The sequence below is a fragment of the Podarcis muralis genome, chromosome 7 (genome assembly GCF_964188315.1).
Source record: "Podarcis muralis chromosome 7, rPodMur119.hap1.1, whole genome shotgun sequence".
In the NCBI taxonomy this organism is placed as follows: Eukaryota; Metazoa; Chordata; class Lepidosauria; order Squamata; family Lacertidae; genus Podarcis; species Podarcis muralis.
The window spans coordinates 80,493,494-80,510,933 of record NC_135661.1 but is presented as its reverse complement, the minus strand read 5'-3'; the positions used below and the strand labels follow the sequence as shown (position 1 = coordinate 80,510,933).

The 17,440-nt window shown below is 47.8% G+C and overlaps 2 protein-coding genes across 2 annotated transcripts in view; one reads left to right on the top strand and one right to left on the bottom strand.

The window, feature by feature from the left end:
- Positions 1–1,923, bottom strand: part of DMRTC2 (DMRT like family C2) — a 56,532-nt gene extending 54,609 nt beyond the window's left edge. Inside the window, exon 1 of the mRNA XM_077932189.1 lies at positions 1,246–1,923. The gene's annotated coding sequence lies outside the window, so the exon portion shown is untranslated. The remainder of the gene's footprint in view (positions 1–1,245) is intronic.
- Positions 1,924–2,241: 318 nt separating this feature from the next.
- Positions 2,242–16,160, top strand: LOC114603384 (guanylate-binding protein 7-like). The gene is made up of 11 exons (XM_028742352.2): positions 2,242–2,460; positions 3,729–3,974; positions 5,232–5,359; positions 5,883–5,992; positions 7,502–7,707; positions 8,985–9,218; positions 10,099–10,379; positions 11,288–11,500; positions 11,993–12,095; positions 13,667–13,860; positions 15,112–16,160. Exons 2-11 carry the CDS (start codon positions 3,797–3,799, stop codon positions 15,238–15,240), a joined length of 1,776 nt encoding a protein of 591 aa, XP_028598185.2. The 5' UTR covers positions 2,242–2,460; positions 3,729–3,796; the 3' UTR covers positions 15,241–16,160.
- The last annotated feature ends 1,280 nt before the right edge of the window (positions 16,161–17,440 follow it).

Below are 17,440 nucleotides of genomic sequence, written 5' to 3'. Positions count from 1 at the left end.
TAAAGCTATAGCTCACTTGCCCTTTGGTTGCCCTCAAATTATGAGAAAGCCTCTCCATCAAAGCCAGATGCCAGATATTACGACTGTACCAGTTTTCAGTGGAGAAGTCCAAGGGTGTTTTCCTCCCTCCTGCTACTGCCCCCCCAAAAGAAAGCTAATGAGATCCCTGTGAAATAGTTTAGGACCAACAAAAGAGGAAAGTAGAGTTAGTGAGGGAGACTTTGGAACTGTTTGGGGCTGGGTATTTTCAGAGACATGGTTAAATACAAGGCCCAGACCTGAGCCACATGGAGTCAATGCTACCACATAAGAAAGTTGGAGCCCCAAATGGACCATCCGCTCCAGAAATTAGGAGAGAAAGTGGGGCCCATATAGCTCATGCATATCATCATCTTGATACAATTTGAATGCAACTCTGGGTGCTGTGGCAGGTTTGGGCTTAAATGCGGGGAAGCTGAGCTGCAAATGCGTGCTCAACTGCAAAGCTCCCTTGAATGGGGTTTCAGAGATGGTGGTGTAACAGGGAGTCCATGGAGCAACCCACAATCGCCTAACCCTGACTCCCATAGGTTCAGGGTGGGGTCGCAAGCAAGCGATTTCAGCCAGGAGATAGAAGCAAAACAGCAGCCGGTTAGTCTGATCTTCATTGTTGCAACAAGACTTCCCGCTACCAGGAAAACGAAGCAGCCAGGTCAATGGTTACATCCATATTTTAAAGTTTCCCAAAGTTTCCCATAATACAACTCAGGATGCATCATCAAGACATCATAGATATGTCACAGAAAAGGTGTGGCCTCAGGTAGAACCTGAGATCCAGGCATGCCCCTGTCAATCAAATATAGCCTTTCATACTCACCCCATCACAGTACAGAGAAAGGTATTTTCATTATTTTCACTGCCATGACCGTACACTTTGTTGAAGGGAAACTCCCCTCTGGAGTAGAAATAATATATCGAACAGATGGAAAGCTCTTTTATCTCAGTAGGCTGAAAGCTGAGTAAGGTCACCGTAACTTTTGTCATAGAGCTTCAGTATGCTGATGACAATGTAGTGTGGGCACACTCAGAGGATGACCTCCAAACCATCCTAAATATCTTCGCAGAAACTTATGAAAAGCTTGGCCTGTCGCTCAACATCCAAAAAAACCCAAAGTGCTGCACCAACAAGCACAAAACAACCCCTTTGCAGCACCACAAATCCAACTCAATGGTGTAACGTTGGAAAATGTAGATAAGTTCTCCTACCTGGGCAGTTATCGTTCCACAAGGGCCAACATTGATGCCGAAATCCAGTATCACAGCTTTCTCCCGATTGAAGTGCAGAGTGTTTGAGGACGGGGACATTCGCAGGGAAACCAAAATGCTTGTTTACAAAGCTATTGTACTACCAACCTTATTGTATGCTTGTGAAACGTGGAACTGAGAAGATGGATAAAATGAGTGATTTCTATAAAGTTTTCCCATTGAGCCAGTACAGAGATACGTTTAACAGTGAATTGCTACATTTGGTATTGACACTTTCCCTGTTTTCGTTCGTTGGAGACCTGGGTTTCAGCGGGGAGTCGTCGGCTCCTGAATTGAGCTTCCCTTGCAAATGCAATGCCTTTGCAGATATGTATGTTGCTGTTATTTTCTCTTGACACTAGAGGATTTGGTTTGACGGGTGAAAAGGCGGCGAAATACCTCTGATATGTGTACGAGTGAATGGTAATGTGCAGCGGAGACCCTTTATCTTTGCCTCATTGTGTGGAGAGGCAAGACTCGTGGTGGTGGTGGGGAGGTCTCTCACCCCCCTTCCAATTTCCCGGTAGCAGTGGGTGCAGACGTTTCACTGCGCACACGTGTAGGCAGCAGGCGTCCCCGCCCCTCCTACAGTCCCTACAGTCCATGTCACTTATTCCCATCTCCCCTTTCCTCCGAGGAGAAAGAGGCGGCAGACCCGGGTTTTCCTCGCTCCGTTTCATCCTCACAACCCTGTAAGATCCAGAGTCTTTCCCTACCATGGGGGAAAGCGGAGGGTGGGCGAGAGAGATACAGAGGCCACACACATACAAAAAAGCCGTCTAGGATAATGACTCGGGAAAGCTGACCTGGCCTTTCCCACGACCGTGGCAGTGGCGAGGGGAGCCAGGCAGGCTCCAGACATGGGACTTTCCCCCGGGAAGGGCAAGGCGAGATCGCGTCGCGTAAAAAAACGCCCCTCCCCGCAGCAAGCGAAACCGAAAGAACAGCTGCGCGTCGGCGAAGCTTGAGCCGCGGGGTCTCCAGGCAGCGGCTCCTTCGCTGGATTGTCTCCTCGTCTTCCTGGGGGGAAATCCTGCGGCTCCCTTGCACTGCTTTCCGCACCAGGACGCGCCTGCCGTGCGCGCCGGACCAGGTTCGCGTGCCGGGTTCCGCCACTTTCTTTCCTCCCTAAACTTCCAAGAAAGGATTGTGTAACGCGTCGGAGGAAGAGGAGGGGTGAGTTTGCGAGGAGGAGTGAAGGGGGGCTGGGGAGGGAGTCTTTTTGCTTTGTCATTAAAAAAAACCTTTTTAAACAAATAAAACAACACACTGCAACAAACAATTATGATAAACCACAATCTCTTCTCTAATGCTTTTGTATCCGGAGGGTGGTGGGGGGTGAAAGTCTTTGGGAAACCAAACAAGCTATGATTCAGCCGGTCCCTCCCAAACAAAGCCAGGCACTGTTATTGTAGCGAAATGTTTTGGTAGGCAGCCAACGTTTTATTTTTAGTTCTGTTCGTGCAGGTCCTCTGCGAGGAGGAAAGGAGTCTCCTAACAGAAGCCAGCCCCGTCCCCCTAACAGGCTACAGCTGTTTGGGAAATCATGGCTGTTCAAAAGTGCTTTCAGTGGTGTAGTCGAGCCCTTAATTGGCCCCAAAGCAGCGTGATATACCATTTGCACTTGGGGGAACTGGGTGACTGTTCCACCAAATGAAGGAAGCCGGGTTTTCTGAGCCCTGAAAGAATAAAAGGTAGCTGATCAGGGAAAACAAGAGAGGGAGGTGTGTTGCTCTATGAAGTACAGATGCCCTTTGAACAGTGAGTAAAATATGGCTGATTCACAGTGACTGTCCAGTGTGGAAAATGCCCCAACCTCTAAACAGCTACTGGGACCATCACTCCAGCCATCTTTGGCAGCAGCATCTTGAAGTATTCTCCTTCCTGTTCTTGACATTCAGTCCCATCCTGCCCCCCCCCCCTAGAGATTTGGGAGCGGGAATCCCTGATCGGGACCTTGTGCAGAGTAGGAATCAACAAACTCTCCACAACAATAAAAAGTTCCAAAGTTCTACTGCAAATAATCTCTAAATTTATTACAAAAAAGTTGCAAATACAAATCAACACATTGCTTTTAAACAACTAGCAATGCAGTCCATTATTTATTTTTTTAGGTTCTTACTTGTTAATACAGTTAAAGAACTATTCTCTTTCTTGTCCCAGAGAGAGATTCAGATAAGCAACTTGCTTCCCAATAAGCTGGCAGTTTCTGAGAGAGACCCAGACTGCCAAGGATGAGTCACCAATTAAAATAAACACTGAAAATAATTTTCCATCCCCTTGTTGCAGCTGTAGCTGCAGAAACACTTCTTTTTCTTTATTTATTTATTGCACTTGTACAATTCTCTGCAAAACAAACATCCTGCAAATGCAGACCACTAAGTTTCATACACAATGCACACAAACGTAGCGTTTCGTGAGTGTTAAACTTATATCCTTTGCAGCCTACAGATTCCTCAGTGTCCCCGGTCTCCTTCCTGGCCTGGTTTTGACCAGAGCTCAGCCAAGCATCATGGAAGAGCCAATGTGCTTGATCGAGAACAACCCCAAGGAACAGCTGCGGGTCAACCAGGAAGCCCTGAAGATCTTGCAGAGCATCCAGCAGCCAGTGGTTGTGGTGGCCATCGTGGGACTGTACCGCACTGGCAAGTCCTACCTCATGAACAAGCTGGCAGGAAAGGACAAAGGAGGTAGGAACGTAAGACATACTTTTGTGGGGCCGGCCCACAGCATTTTGCCGCCTGAGGCAGTAAAGCAATTGGTTCTCCCCTTCCTCCAAGCACCTCTCCCTTTCTCTGGAAGTGAAAATACAACAAAATCAAGCTGAATAGCAGAAACCGCTGCCTGTTCATGACACCCAAAATCTGCTGTCCGAGGTGAAGTTCTTACTCTATCTAACAATAGGACCGGCCCGTATATTTGCTCTGTAAGCCAGCAGTCAGGTCTTCCTAGCAGACTTGCAGGAAAGTGCTCTTGTGCTCGGGTCTTGCTTGCAGGTTTCCAACAGGTATCTGGCTGGCCACTGTGAAGCCTTTCCCATTGACTCTCATCTCTTTATTTTCTCCATACAGAAGGAGCTTACACTCTTTGCCGATTATTCATTTTATTTCAACAATATGTACGCCACTTAGCACTGTAGTTTGTAAGCGACGTAGAAGGAATGATACAAAAAGATTCAGTCAAATCAGTTTAAAATAACCCCAGATAACACATCAAACATTAAAAACTTCCCTAAACAGGGTTGCCTTCAGATGTTTTCTAAAAGTCAGATAGTTGTTTATTTCCTTGACAGCTGATGGGAGGGCATACCACAGGGCGGGTGCCACTACCGAGAAGGCCCTCTGCCTGGCTCCCTGTAACTTTGCTTCTCTCAGGGAGGGAACTGCTAGAAGGCTCTTGGAACTGGACCTCAGTGTCTGGGCTGAACGATGGGGGTGGAGACGCTCCTTCAGGTCAGGACCGAGGGCGTTTAGGGCTTTAAAGGTCAGCACCAACACTTTGAATTGTGCTTGGAAATATGCTATGTTTTGAATACGGACATCTATGTGTGAGCAGATACTCCTGTTTCCTGTACTACTAGGATTCCCGTGCTCTCTGGGGCTGTGATATCACCTATACCCTCAGTGCATGTGTGGACATCCCTGACGGGGTTTGTACGCTATGGGCTCTGGGACCAGGAGGCATGGGGTTGCTCTGACCACCACATCCTCATCTATAGACATGGAAGACTGCTCTAAAAAGGCCTTAAAAGTGTACCCGAAACAGTTAAGGCAATTTCACACCACCCAGAAACCTGAGACTTGATACACATGACGCCTAAGGCACCTTGATTTACCAGCAAGTCAGAAGTGTTGACATTGTATGTTTTCATTGGCAGTGGTTGAGAAATTGCAGAGCGGCATGCCTCACTGCTTCTGTCCTTCCCATTTCTACACTGCCCGGTATAGGTTTCTCTCTGGGATCCACAGTGCAAGCAGCCACCAAAGGTATCTGGATGTGGTGTCGCTCGCATCCCCTGAAGCCTGACCACACCCTGGTGCTGTTGGACACGGAAGGGCTGGGTGATGTCGAGAAGGTGAGTTAGGGGTGGGGGCAGCCAGGATAGCTCACCATGGAGCCCTTATCTGCAAGAGGACTTCAGAGATCAGGGCCACTCCCTAGGCAGCAGGAGGCACACTAGGATGCAGTGGGAACAGGACAGCACCCCGGGGACCCCAAAGGGTGGAGAGATTTCCGAGAGATCTGAGATTTCAGGGGGGGAAATTGCCAACATTTGCATTCTTGTCCCATACCAGGAGTGGAATCAGTGGATATGACCCATATTGAAATGAACAGGGTGCATAGTGACAATGCTACTTGCTTACTTGATGCAATTTCCATAATCGATCACATAAGTTGTGTAAGTTGCGGAATTTTGCTGCAGCAGACAGCCAGACAAATAACAGTGTTTGGCAAAAGATGAACCGCAGTGGAATGGAAACAGTGCTGCGTACGACACGTGTGGTTTATGATGCCATCTTATGCCCCTAGTGGAGACCTCGGTCCAGTTCTAGCACCTTGTTGCCCAGTAGTTTTATGCTTACTGTCCTCCATTGCAGAGCAACCCTGAGAACGATGCGTGGATCTTTGCCCTCTCCATTCTGCTTAGCAGCACCTTTGTCTACAACAGCATGCACACCATCGACCAGTATGCTCTGGAGAAACTGCAGTATCTTTTTGTAAGAGTGCTCCCTGGCAGAAACACGGGTTAGTGAAGTGTGTGGGAATCCTAATGCTGTGATGTCTCATCAGGCCCTTGTCAGGTGTGACAATGAGGGCTCCAGGGTCCTTAATTGAGGGGCAGGAGTATTTTTAAGTGGAAGTCCAAAAGGGCTTCAAATGAAGGAGCTGGAGGGGGAGAGAGCAGACTTCTCAGAATGATGCAGTACCTTGTAGAGGGGTCTTTGTAGAATTAAAATTTGTTGAGCTTTATGGAATTGGGAACGTCTGTTAGAGGGATTAAGAGACTCTTAAATTATACTAGTTCTGTTTGTACAGCCTCCTTCCTCTCCAGTTTGCCGAGCAACTTTAAGTAAGGTATAAAGGTAAAGGTAAAGGTCCAGTCGTGACCGACTCTGGGGTTGCGGTGCTCATCTCACTTTATGGGCCGAGGGAGCCGGCGTTTGTCCGCAGACAGCTTCCGGGTCATGTGGCCGGCATGACTAAGCCGCTTCTGGCGAACTGGAGCAGTGCATGGAAACGCCATTTACCTTCCCGCCAGAGCGGTACCTATTTATCTACTTGCACTTTGATGTGCTTTCAAACTGCTAGGTTGGCAGGAGCAGGGACTGAGCAACGGGAGCTCACCCCGTCACGGGGATTCAAACCGCCGCCCTTCTGAGCATCAAGTCCTAGGCTCTGTGGTTTAACCCACAGCGCCACCCGTGTCCCAAGTAAGGTATAGCTGTAAGTTAAGAAACATTGTTAAAAGATGGGGGAAAGGAAAAAAATGGGATATACTGTATAGGAGTGATCCATCAAAGGGAAAAAAAGACCGGGGTCCTATTTTGCTGCATGTTTTGATGGGGGTGAGGATTGCATATCCACTTTAGCATATTTTTTTTTAATTTAGCGTTTTCTAAAACAAAACACCTAGGGAATTGTGAAGCTTAGTGCAGTAAGTGAAAATGCCAAGCCATTCCAAGTCAGGGTGATTTCGACTTCTGTGAGGGCAAATCCAGGTTTAAAAGAAAGGTGCATAGTGCCATTTCACTGCACAATTCAATGAGAAGTAAAATGACTTGCACCAGAGAACCCTGGGAAATGTAGTTTGGTGTGTGGGGGGATTAGACTTCTCCCTTGGCACAGGCTTGGCCAACCTGTGGTCCTCTAGTTTGGCTGGACTACAACTCCCACATCCCTGACCACTGGCCCGAATCCCCATCCCTGAACAAAAACTGAAAGGGAGAGAGTCAGCTGAGATTCTCAAGGAAGGACGTTACACAGCCTTGGGGCTGCTACTGAGAAGGCCCTGTCTGGTGCCCCAGTCAATTGTGTCTCTGAAGGGCAAGGGAAACTGAACCTGACTTCTGGGGATGATCACCAAAAGGTAGACAGAGGATACCAGTATAGATATCACAGACACAAAACATTGTAAGGAGGGACTGTTGAGAAACTATTATTCTATTCTGGGATGGGGGTGGGGAAACATGACTCATTTCCTTAACTCAGTCCCCAGCTACGTGTCTGAATTAACTGAGCATATCAAGGTGAAGACATCGGCCAGGCAGAGCAGTAACAGATATGATGAGATGCCTGATGACTTTGCCTTCTTCTTCCCAACCTTCATCTGGACTGTTCGGGATTTCACACTGCAGCTGATGCTGGATGGGTGCCCTATTTCAGAGGACGAGTATCTGGAGCACGCACTGAAGTTGAAGAAAGGTGCTGTGGGGAGCTTTCCTTGCTTGAAAAGATTGGGCCTTGCTGCTTTTGAAGCGGAGGCCTAGTAGGGTTGCTTGTAAAAAGAAAACCTGAAAGTGGTTTACAAAAAGAATGCAACGGTGACATTACCAGTACAGTGGTACCTCGGGTTACATACGCTTCAGATTATATACGCTTCAGGTTACAGACTCTGCTAACCCAGAAATAGTGCTTCAGGTTAAGAACTTTGCTTCAGGATGAGAACAGAAATTGTGCTCCGGTGGCGTGGCAGCAGCAGGCGGCCCCATTAGCTAAAGTGGTGCTTCAGGTTAAGAACAGTTTCAGGCTAAGTACGGACCTGCGGAACGAATTAAGTACTTAACCCGAGGTACCACTGTACAATTAAACAGTTTAAAACTGCATTGCAGGGGGTTGAACTACCGTATTTTTCGCTCTATAAGACGCACCAGACCACAAGACGCACCTAGTTTTTGGAGGAGGAGAACAAGAAAAAAAATATTCTGAATCTCAGAAGCCAGAACAGCAAGAGGGATCACTGCACAGTGAAAGCAGCAATCCCTCTTGCTGTTCTGGCTTCTGGGATAGCTGTGCAGCCTGCATTCGCTCCATAAGACGCACACACATTTCCCCTTACTTTTTAGGAGGGAAAAAGTGAGTCTTATAGAGCAAAAAATATGGTAGATGCTTTCCAATTCTATGATTCTTTGATTCTAAAACAGGTTCCTAATACTTTTTTAAAAAGTATTTAAAATCCACAATAAGATAAAAACCAGATTTTTTTAAAAAAGTCAACATTCTTCAGGTCTGGATAGGCTTGTCCAAGGAAAAAGTGTTTTAGCAGGTGCCGAAGAGAGCATAGGGAATGTGATTGCCTGATGTCAGTAAGCAAGGAGTTTCAAAGTATGGGTTCTGCCACACTAAGAGTGATTTCTTGCAAATGTGGACCTGGTATTGCATGGCAGCTGTGCCAGTTATGCAGATCAAAGCAGTCAAGTGAGCAAATACAGTGGAACCTTGGGTTACATTACCCTCAAGTAAAGTCAACTTTGGGTTGTGAAAGTGGCAAACCCGGAAGTGTTTCACCGCTCGCGCATGCACAGAAGTGCGAAAACTTCAGTTGCGAAAACTTCGGGATACGGCCGGACCTCCGGAACGGATCCCGTTTGCAACCGGAGGTACCACTGTATATGGTGTAAGGCAGCCTTGCAGGTAAATGGTCCCTAGCTGTTGAAGCACTTTATACTAACGGTATTATGTGTAATTTGATTCTATATTAGATGCCCCCGAAAAGCAAGATCTTCCAAAGAAATTTCTGCGGCAGTATTTCCCCAACCGCAAGTGCTTTGCCTTTGAATGCCCAGCCTCACGGAAAGACTTGGCCGTCTTGGAAGACCTCCCGGAATCGAGGCTGAGCGCAGAGTTCGTGAAGCAAACGCACTGTTTCTGCAACTACATTTATGAGAACGCCCAGGCCAAAGTGATCCAGGGAGGGCACTTGGTGACTGGGACATGTGAGTGGAAGCAGGGGAAAATATACTGAAAAGGCTCCTGGAATATTCCATATGGGGCAGAGGTTGGGCATCTTTGGCTCATCAGGGTTCCATTTTGACTTATGAGGCCATTTTTTCCAAAACCATAACCGCCTCTCTATTAGCTAATATCAGTCCAATGCATGTGTGACATCAGCTGTTGGGTGGGGGGGGGGGCAATTCTATGTTGGCTGCTCATACCAGTTCTCCACACAAAAAACTGGCCCACGCAGCCAGTACAGCAGGATTAGGGCTAATCCTGCTCCATTTTTCTTTAGGGAACTCACCCATGTAGCCAGAGCAAGGAGGATTTAACCCTCATTCATCAGGTGATGAGTGGGGAGTTCAATCCTGCTCGGTTTGGCAGGATCACAGCTTCCATTGAAACAAAGTCCCCCTGTCCCCTCACTTTAGCAGTGCCTTTCTTCCTGCAAGAGGCTTTGAAGTCTGAACTTCAGAGCACCAAATCGACTGTGACGCCAGGTGATGGTCAAGTGGGTTGCCCTGCCCACTTCTCACATTTGGTACCAAAGGTCAGTTCTCATAAGAATCTGGCCCATGAAGCCAAAGAAAATTCCCAGTCCAAATACAGATCTACTCAGAAGCAAGTCCCATTGGATTTGAGGGAGTCACTCGCAAGTATAGAGAGGATTTTTAAAAATCTTTTTGTTTAGTGCAAGCGGCCAAAATTTAGACATTAGTTCTTTGGAGAAGGGTCTGGTGTTGTATTAAGAAAGAACCCTCTGGATTTGATGAACTAAAACAGCTGTTGCCTCCATGAGTTCCCTGGATGAAGAAAGACAGAAAGTTAATTAAATAAAATAGACAACTGAGTTAGCCTGCCCTCCTCTCCCTTTTGCAGCCCTGGGGAGCCTAGTGGAGACTTACGTGGACTCCATCCGCAACGGATGTATGCCTTGCATCGAGAATGCTGTGGTGGCCTTGGCTCAGATCGAGAACGAGGCCGCCGTGAAGGATGCGCTGAACCGCTATGAGGCAATGGTGGACCTCATGTTGAGTCCTCCCACTGAGGACGTCACAGAGGTTCTGCAAGTGCACGCTGCTTGCGAAGAGGAGGCCATTCAAGTGTTCCTGGCCCGTGCCTTCAAGGACGATGACCAAGTGCACCAGAGAGAATTAGGGGTACAGGATTCTATGTCTCTTGTGGGAATAGGATGTTGGCCCTATTGGTTGGTTTCCCAAGTTCAAAGAGCCTTTTCTGTCTGCTGCAGAACTCCTGTGCATCCCAGCAAATCCTGGAGCACGTTCTAAGCCAGGGACAGCCAATGTGGTAGCCTTCAGATATTTTGGACTCTTAGTTCCCACCACTCCTGACCATCTCCCATTCTGGCTAAGGATGATGGTAGGTTGGGAGTCCAGCAACATCTGGAGGGGAGCATATTGGCTGACCTGGTTCTAAGCATAGGATGCTGCTCAGGCCTTTTGGACCACATTCTTGCCCTGAGTAAATGGCGGGGGTATCTTGGACAACATTGAAGACTCTTCTGTGACTTCAAGTTACAGGGGAAGATTGGCAGTGGTGGAGAAGCAGTATTTCAGGGAAGCTTGTCCCCCCATTGATCTCCTTTTTAAAATAAAATACTTTTTTTATATTTCCCCCATTTTTAACAAAAGGAGAAATAGTATCTTAATCTGAGTTGTTCCCCTATCATGTTCATGAGTAGGGATGGATTAGCCTGTCAATTTTGGTTTGTGTCAGTTGCTCGTTTTTCCAGTCTTAAATGGGAAAATCTCAATGAGTTTCCAAGGAACAGCAGGGTTATATCATCTGAAATTGCTCCAATTAATATCTGGGCCCGATTCAGAAAGATTGGTTGGAGATTTCCCCCCCAAGTTTAGGATGAACCAGCTTAGATGGCGGACGATGAAGATCTGGGTTGTTGGAAGGAGTGGACCACCTATGAACTGCCTTGGTCAGCTGGACCAGCAAAGAGGTTCAGGGTTGGAGAACTCCTGGAACAGGGGATAACAGGCTTTTCTTTATTAGGGAACATCTGCTTTATCTGACTCTGCCCACCTCTCTCCTCCAGAGGCAGCTACAAGAAAAACTTCAAGAGTTGTGCACTCGCAACGAGCAGGCGTCATCAGACCGTTGCCTGGCTGTGCTCCTGGAGCTATTCCAAGAAATGGAGGAGAGGATTAGCAATGGGGAATATGCAGTGCCTGGTGGCTATCAAAGGTTCCTCGAGGACCAGAAGAAAGTAGTGGAGAAATATCACCAGGCACCTGAGAAGGGAGTAATGGTATGTTGGTCAGCAGCCTTGGCTTCTTGGGTTAAAGTTCGAGCCTGCTCTTGCATGGGGTTTCCTATTTTCAGTGGGTGCTTCCAGATGGGAGCTTAATATTACAACTGGGTCATTTGGATATTGCAAACAAGTCACTGGCAATAGGATTTTAGTTAAGTTTTTCGTATGGTACATCCAGATTAAGGGGGTACGGGGGATATGGACTTGCCCTTTGATGGCAGAAACACCAGTCACATGACCTGCCCCATACATTTAAAGCACACAGCTTCCTCCAAGGAATCCTAGGGATTGCAGTAAAACAGTTCCCAGGATTCCTTGGGGAAAGCTGTGTGCTTTAAATGGATCATGTGACATGTGAGGTCACTGTGAAAATTGTGTATGCATGAGGATTGCCAGTTCACAATAGATACCCACCTGGAAGTGCCCAGAGCCGTCTTTTGTGATTCTTCTCCAAGTTCCAAATGAGCCACCTCACTCTCTTCTCTTCAGGCTCCCCAGGCCCTGCAAGACTTCCTGGAATCCAAGGAGACAGCAGCCCAGTCCATTCTGCAGGCTGACCAGACCCTCACGGACAAACAGAAGGAGCTTGAAGGTGAGCGCCTGTCCAGTAGGCTTTGTTTGCCTTGAAGACATACTGGCCCCAACAGGCCATTGTAGCTGCGAAAAGATGATAACACAGTAAACAATGGATTGTATCTACAGTCATACCTCGAGTTGCGAATGTGATCTGTGCAGAAGGCACTTTCACATCCCGCAGCATTTGCAGCCTAAAGTGCTGCGTCTGCGCATGTGCGTGATATCATTTTGCGCTTCTGTGCATGCGTGTGACATCATTTTGTGTATTTGCGCGTGCGCCGAAACCCGGACGTAACCTGTTCTGGTACTTCCAAAATACGCAACCCACAGTGTTCATAACCTGAGGTATGACTGTAATGCTGGTCCTACAGAGTGCACCCAGTGAAGTTAATGAACCTAAGTTAGTCATGTCTGTTAAGTTCAATTGGTCTACTCTGAGTAGGACCAGCATTGGACACAACCCACTAAGACTCTGTGTAAGCACAGTGGTAGGTACTCATTATCCGAAACCTAGAGCAAAAGTCTGACAGCTCCCTCTGTCCCCCTGCTCACATCATTCCATGGGATGGACTGCAGCAAGGAGATGGCTTGTCTGCACCCAAGTAAAGATAAACACAGTCTTCATGGGCTCAGTGGTCTAAACCACTGGGCCTCTTGGGCTTGCCGATTGGAAGGTTGGCGGTTCGAATCCCAGTGACGGAGTGAGCTCCCACTGCTCTGTCCCAGTTCCTGCCAACCTAGCAGTTTGAAAGCACGCCCGTGCAAGTAGATAAAAAGGTACCGCTGTTGCGGGAAGGTAAATGGCATTTCTGTCTGCTCGGGTTTCCATCACGGTGTCCTGTTGTGCCAGAAGAGGTTTAGTCATGCTGGCCACATGACCTGGAAAGCTGTCTGGGGACAAACGCTGGCTGTTTCGGCCTATAAAGCGAGATGAGTGCCGCAACCCCCTAGTTGCCTTTGACTGGACTTAACCATTCAGGGGTCCTTTACCTTTTACCTTTACATCACATGGAAACACAGGTGCCTGGTATTAACCATTGCCTGGGGTCTCTTGGGAACACAAGTGGGTGGTATTAACCATACCTCCCCCTCTAGCTATGCCTGGGACCTGTGGATACATCAAAGCATGTGAAGCACACATGAGCTCAGTGCTGCAGCTGCTGCCGATTAGGCAGGGGTCATCTTGACCATCAATATGCAAAGTTTCCAGACCAGCTTACCACACCAGGCCTGATCCAGGAGGCTGTTCTTATGTTCTTCATTACAAGAGGACACTTCATTAAGCGGTGCTTCCATGACGAGCAACACCTACTTAACACTCCCTCTTCCACCCAGCTAATGAGCAGGAGCCCTGACCCACCAAATTACAGGCCACTCTAAAGAGCAGGGCTCATTGCAGGGAATGGGGTGGCTATGACCTTCTGGAGGTGGCTGGACTGCATCTCCCATCCCTCACTAATGGTCACATTGGCTGAGACATGCTGAAGACCCAACTGAGATCTGGAAGGCCCCCTCTGTTCTACAGCTCAAAAAACACCACTAGTGGGAGAAGACATTCCTGCTAATTGTGTTCCTCCCCCACTATAGTGGAGAAAGCCAGGGCTGAGGCCGCCAGGCGGGAAGCTGAGCTGCAAAAACGGATGCAAGAACAGGCCGAGCAGATGATCCGGGAAAAGGATCGGAGCTATGAGGAGCACAAGCGCCAGTTGTTGGCCAAGATGGATGAAGACAGGAGGGCCCTCCTGGCTGCGAATGAGAGATTGTTGAACCACAAGCTCCAGGTAACAGCCCTTCTCTGCTCCCATATTGTTTGCTTTTCTTAAAAATGAGGTTTCAATACATGCAGTTCCTTATGTGTAGGTCTCATGATCAGCAAGGGCACACCAGTAAGTGGAGCTTAAGGGGGACCTCCAGAATTGGTGTTTCATTGTATCCTACAACATGTTCTTGACACAATGGTTAGTGCACTAGGGATGGCTATATTATTCTATAGGCCACAGTCACACCATACATCGAAAGCCCTGGTGATACCACTTTGAACATCCGCAGCTTCCTTCAAAGAATGATGGGAGCTGTCGTTTGGTTAAGGATGCTGAGAGTTCTTTCGGAGGCCCCCTATTCCCCACCCCAGAGCTATAATACTCAAAAGTTCCATGTGAAAAGGGGTTGATTGTTCAACCCCTCTAGAACCACCCTTCCTCTTGAACCTTTGAATGAGGCTAGAGAGCAGAGCATGTGTAGAAGCTAGCCTACTGTCAGACACAGGTCTCCGTTGTTGGTGGAGTTGACTCTTCAAGGAAACGAATATGCAACTTGGCCTCGTGGTCATCAACACTCCCCAGTAGGTCTTGCCCCATGGAAAGGTTGCCAGGACTGAAGGTCCCTGTCTTCCACCCTCTCTAAGGCTCCTCCTCCTCCTGGATGTTTCCCAAGCAGTCTCAAACTGCATTGGCATGCCTCTGGCCTCTGCTTAGCCCATCTCGGAGACCACTGGTTCTCAGAGGCAAGTGGAGAGGGGAGTTTGTCGCAGCAGGAGAGGGAGACTTCCTGGGTTCTTCAGCAGTCCCTTGACCACCCCCGCTCCTCTGCTTCAGCCTCAGAGTCTGAACTGCTCCCTGTCAGGTTCTTCCTGCTCACTAAACCCTGTGCCCCTTCAGCATCTGACGCCTTCTCCTGTCCAGCCAGTCCCTGACACCTACTATACAAGGCTACAAAATTTACATGAATTGCTCCAACCACTTTTGCTTCTGCCCCCTCCCATCACTGACATGTGCTCTCTGGAAGATGGTCCAGAAGGAAATGTGACCCTCGTTGCTTCATGGGCAGGGGATGAAACATGTTTTTGTTTGTTCCTTGAAAACTTCCATGGATCCTGGGATCTGCTGGGAGCTGGCAGCTCTGGGTTCTGTTGTAGACTAGTTCCATCTGTTTTGTGATCCTCTATTCTCCCCCCCCTCTCTCACACACAAAATGTGTTACAATTAACAGATGCTGACTTCGTTATGCATCTCTCCACCCCCTTCCTCTGACAGGAGCAGAGGCGTCTTCAGCAAGAAGGATACCAGCAGGAATTCTCAAAGCTTCAATCTCAGGTCCAGAGCTTGGAGTCTCAGATACAGCAACAGAGGAGTCAGAAAAGAAGAGGATGTGTGATCTCTTGAGGACTGCATCTCTGAACAGCCCTGATGGACTGAGTGAACGAAGGGCAAATCCTGGCCTGGCCTCAGGGCTGTGGATGTGGTTCAGCTGGGATGGGAAAAGGAGAGAGCTCTACTTTGTACCACTTTTAATAGATGTTTGCAGTGTGTATATGTGTACATGATAAATTTTTTTTGCTGCATTTTCAAAAGAGCCGGGATAGGTCGCAGAATGGAGGTTTCTGTGTAAAGATTAAGAGTACAGTGGTACCTCTGGTTACAAACTTAATTCGTTCTGGAGGTCCATTCTTAACCTGAAACCGTTCTTGACATGAGGTACCACTTTAGCTAATGGGGCCTCCCGCTGCCACCGCACAATTTCTGTTCTCATCCTGAGGTAAAGTTCTTCACCCGAGGTACTACTTCCGGGTTAGCAGAGTCTGTAACCCGAAATGTTTGTAACCCGAGGTACCATTGCATTGTATCCAGGCTTACAATGCAATCCTAATCATATTTACTCCAAAGTAAGTCCTGTTGTATTTAGTGGGGCTTCCTCCAAAGCAGAGTTCGGGTTGAAGTCTTAGACATGTTTAGAGCCGGTGAAGCCAGCTGGACTTAGTTAGACTAACATGATTTCAACAAGTTTGCTCTAAGGCTGTAGTTCTAACTTAATTGATTTTAATAGGACTTGCTTTTGATACAATACGATTATCTTTATTGTCATTGTCCCATACAGAACAACAAGTAGGCTTGGTTAGGGTTGCATCCTAAACTGGGCTCCAACCCAAGATTTTCAGCTTGAAATTATCTGAAGGCAAGTTAAGTGTGTGGAAAACCTATTTGGTTTAGATGTTTGGAACTGACCACTGATTTTTCTATCCATGAAACTCAGAAGGATGGGTTTTAGGAAATGGGAAATAGAGGTCATCCACCATCATCCCACTTGTTTATTTCAGTATGTGTGTCATTATTCCTGAAGGGCATCCTTTATCTCGGGCAAATTCACTGCACCTATGTACTGACTTCTGTTCTAAACAATTGCCTGTGTCTGTGTGGAGTGAATCAGTCTTCAGAGGGCATTTACAGTGTTGTCTACGGTTGTACACTGAACTGCATTTTGATATGGATGGTGCTAATATAAAACCAGATGGTTGGATCCAACTCTTAGGAAGGAGATAGGAAGCTGCCTGATACATAGTCAGATCACTGGTCCATTTGATTTTGTCTGCACTGACTGGCAGCATCTCCCTGGGGTTTCAGATAGGGACATTTCCAACCCGATCTGGAGATGCCAGGAATTGAACCGGCGACCCTCTGCATGCTAAGCAGCTCCTCTACCACTGAGCTACGCCTTTGCCCCCTCTCCCGCATTGCTAAGAACACTCAGAATCAGCTGTGTGACGGGGCTGTTGCTGCCCAGTCCACATGTACGAAGCAGCTAAGGTGGAGAATCCCTCATATTTGGCTCGTGGTGCTGTGCGTTATGAACTGGTCTGCAGCCAGCAAGATGGGTAAATGTCTAGCTGCTGTGCTTTTGCAACCTCTGAATTCCTCACCCCCAAACCCAGATTCCTGGCATCCCTCCAATCACCAGTGATCTGACAAGGGAAGGAGGGAGGAATCTAGTCAGTTTGCTGGACTGGGGCTGCTGCCAAGTCTTTTGAGCTGAACCCCCTCTCCCCTTGTGCAAAATGAGTGGGGGGGGGAATATTATGCACGCTTACTCTGAAAGTATTGCAGCTTGAGACCTGTCACTATGAGAATTGTAATGAAATGTGCATGAAGTGCTTGTGTGTTTCAGTATTATTTTGAAACGAAAGCTTCTGTCTTTGAATTCTCCTGCTTTGTTTCTCGTCTCTTCAGCTAACATCTTTTGAAATGTTTTTATTTTGGAGAGTTGTTGTACCAGCTAGCATTGCCAATTCTATCCCATTCCAGGAAATCAGGCAATCAACACTCTTGCCGAGGGAAAGAGTTCAGTGATCTCTGTGTCCAGGGCAGCTGTTTACCAGCTCCATCTGGTACGTAGGCTGAGACCCTATCTGCCTGCAGACTGTCTCGCCAGAGTGGTGCATGCTCTGGTTATCTCCCGCTTGGACTACTGCAATGCGCTCTACGTGGGGCTACCTTTGAAGGTGACTCGGAAATTACAACTAATCCAGAATGCGGCAGCTAGACTGGTGACTGGGGGCGGCTGCCGAGACCACATAACACCGGTCTTGAA

Coding starts and splice junctions, on each gene's coding strand:
- LOC114603384 (XM_028742352.2), top strand. CDS start 3,797: ATGGAAGAGCCAATGTGCTTGATCGAGAACAACCCCAAGGAACAGCTG. Junction 3,975..5,231: donor GGCAGGAAAGGACAAAGGAG/GTAGGAACGTAA, acceptor TGCCCGGTATAG/GTTTCTCTCTGGGATCCACA. Junction 5,993..7,501: donor TATGCTCTGGAGAAACTGCA/GTATCTTTTTGT, acceptor CTCAGTCCCCAG/CTACGTGTCTGAATTAACTG.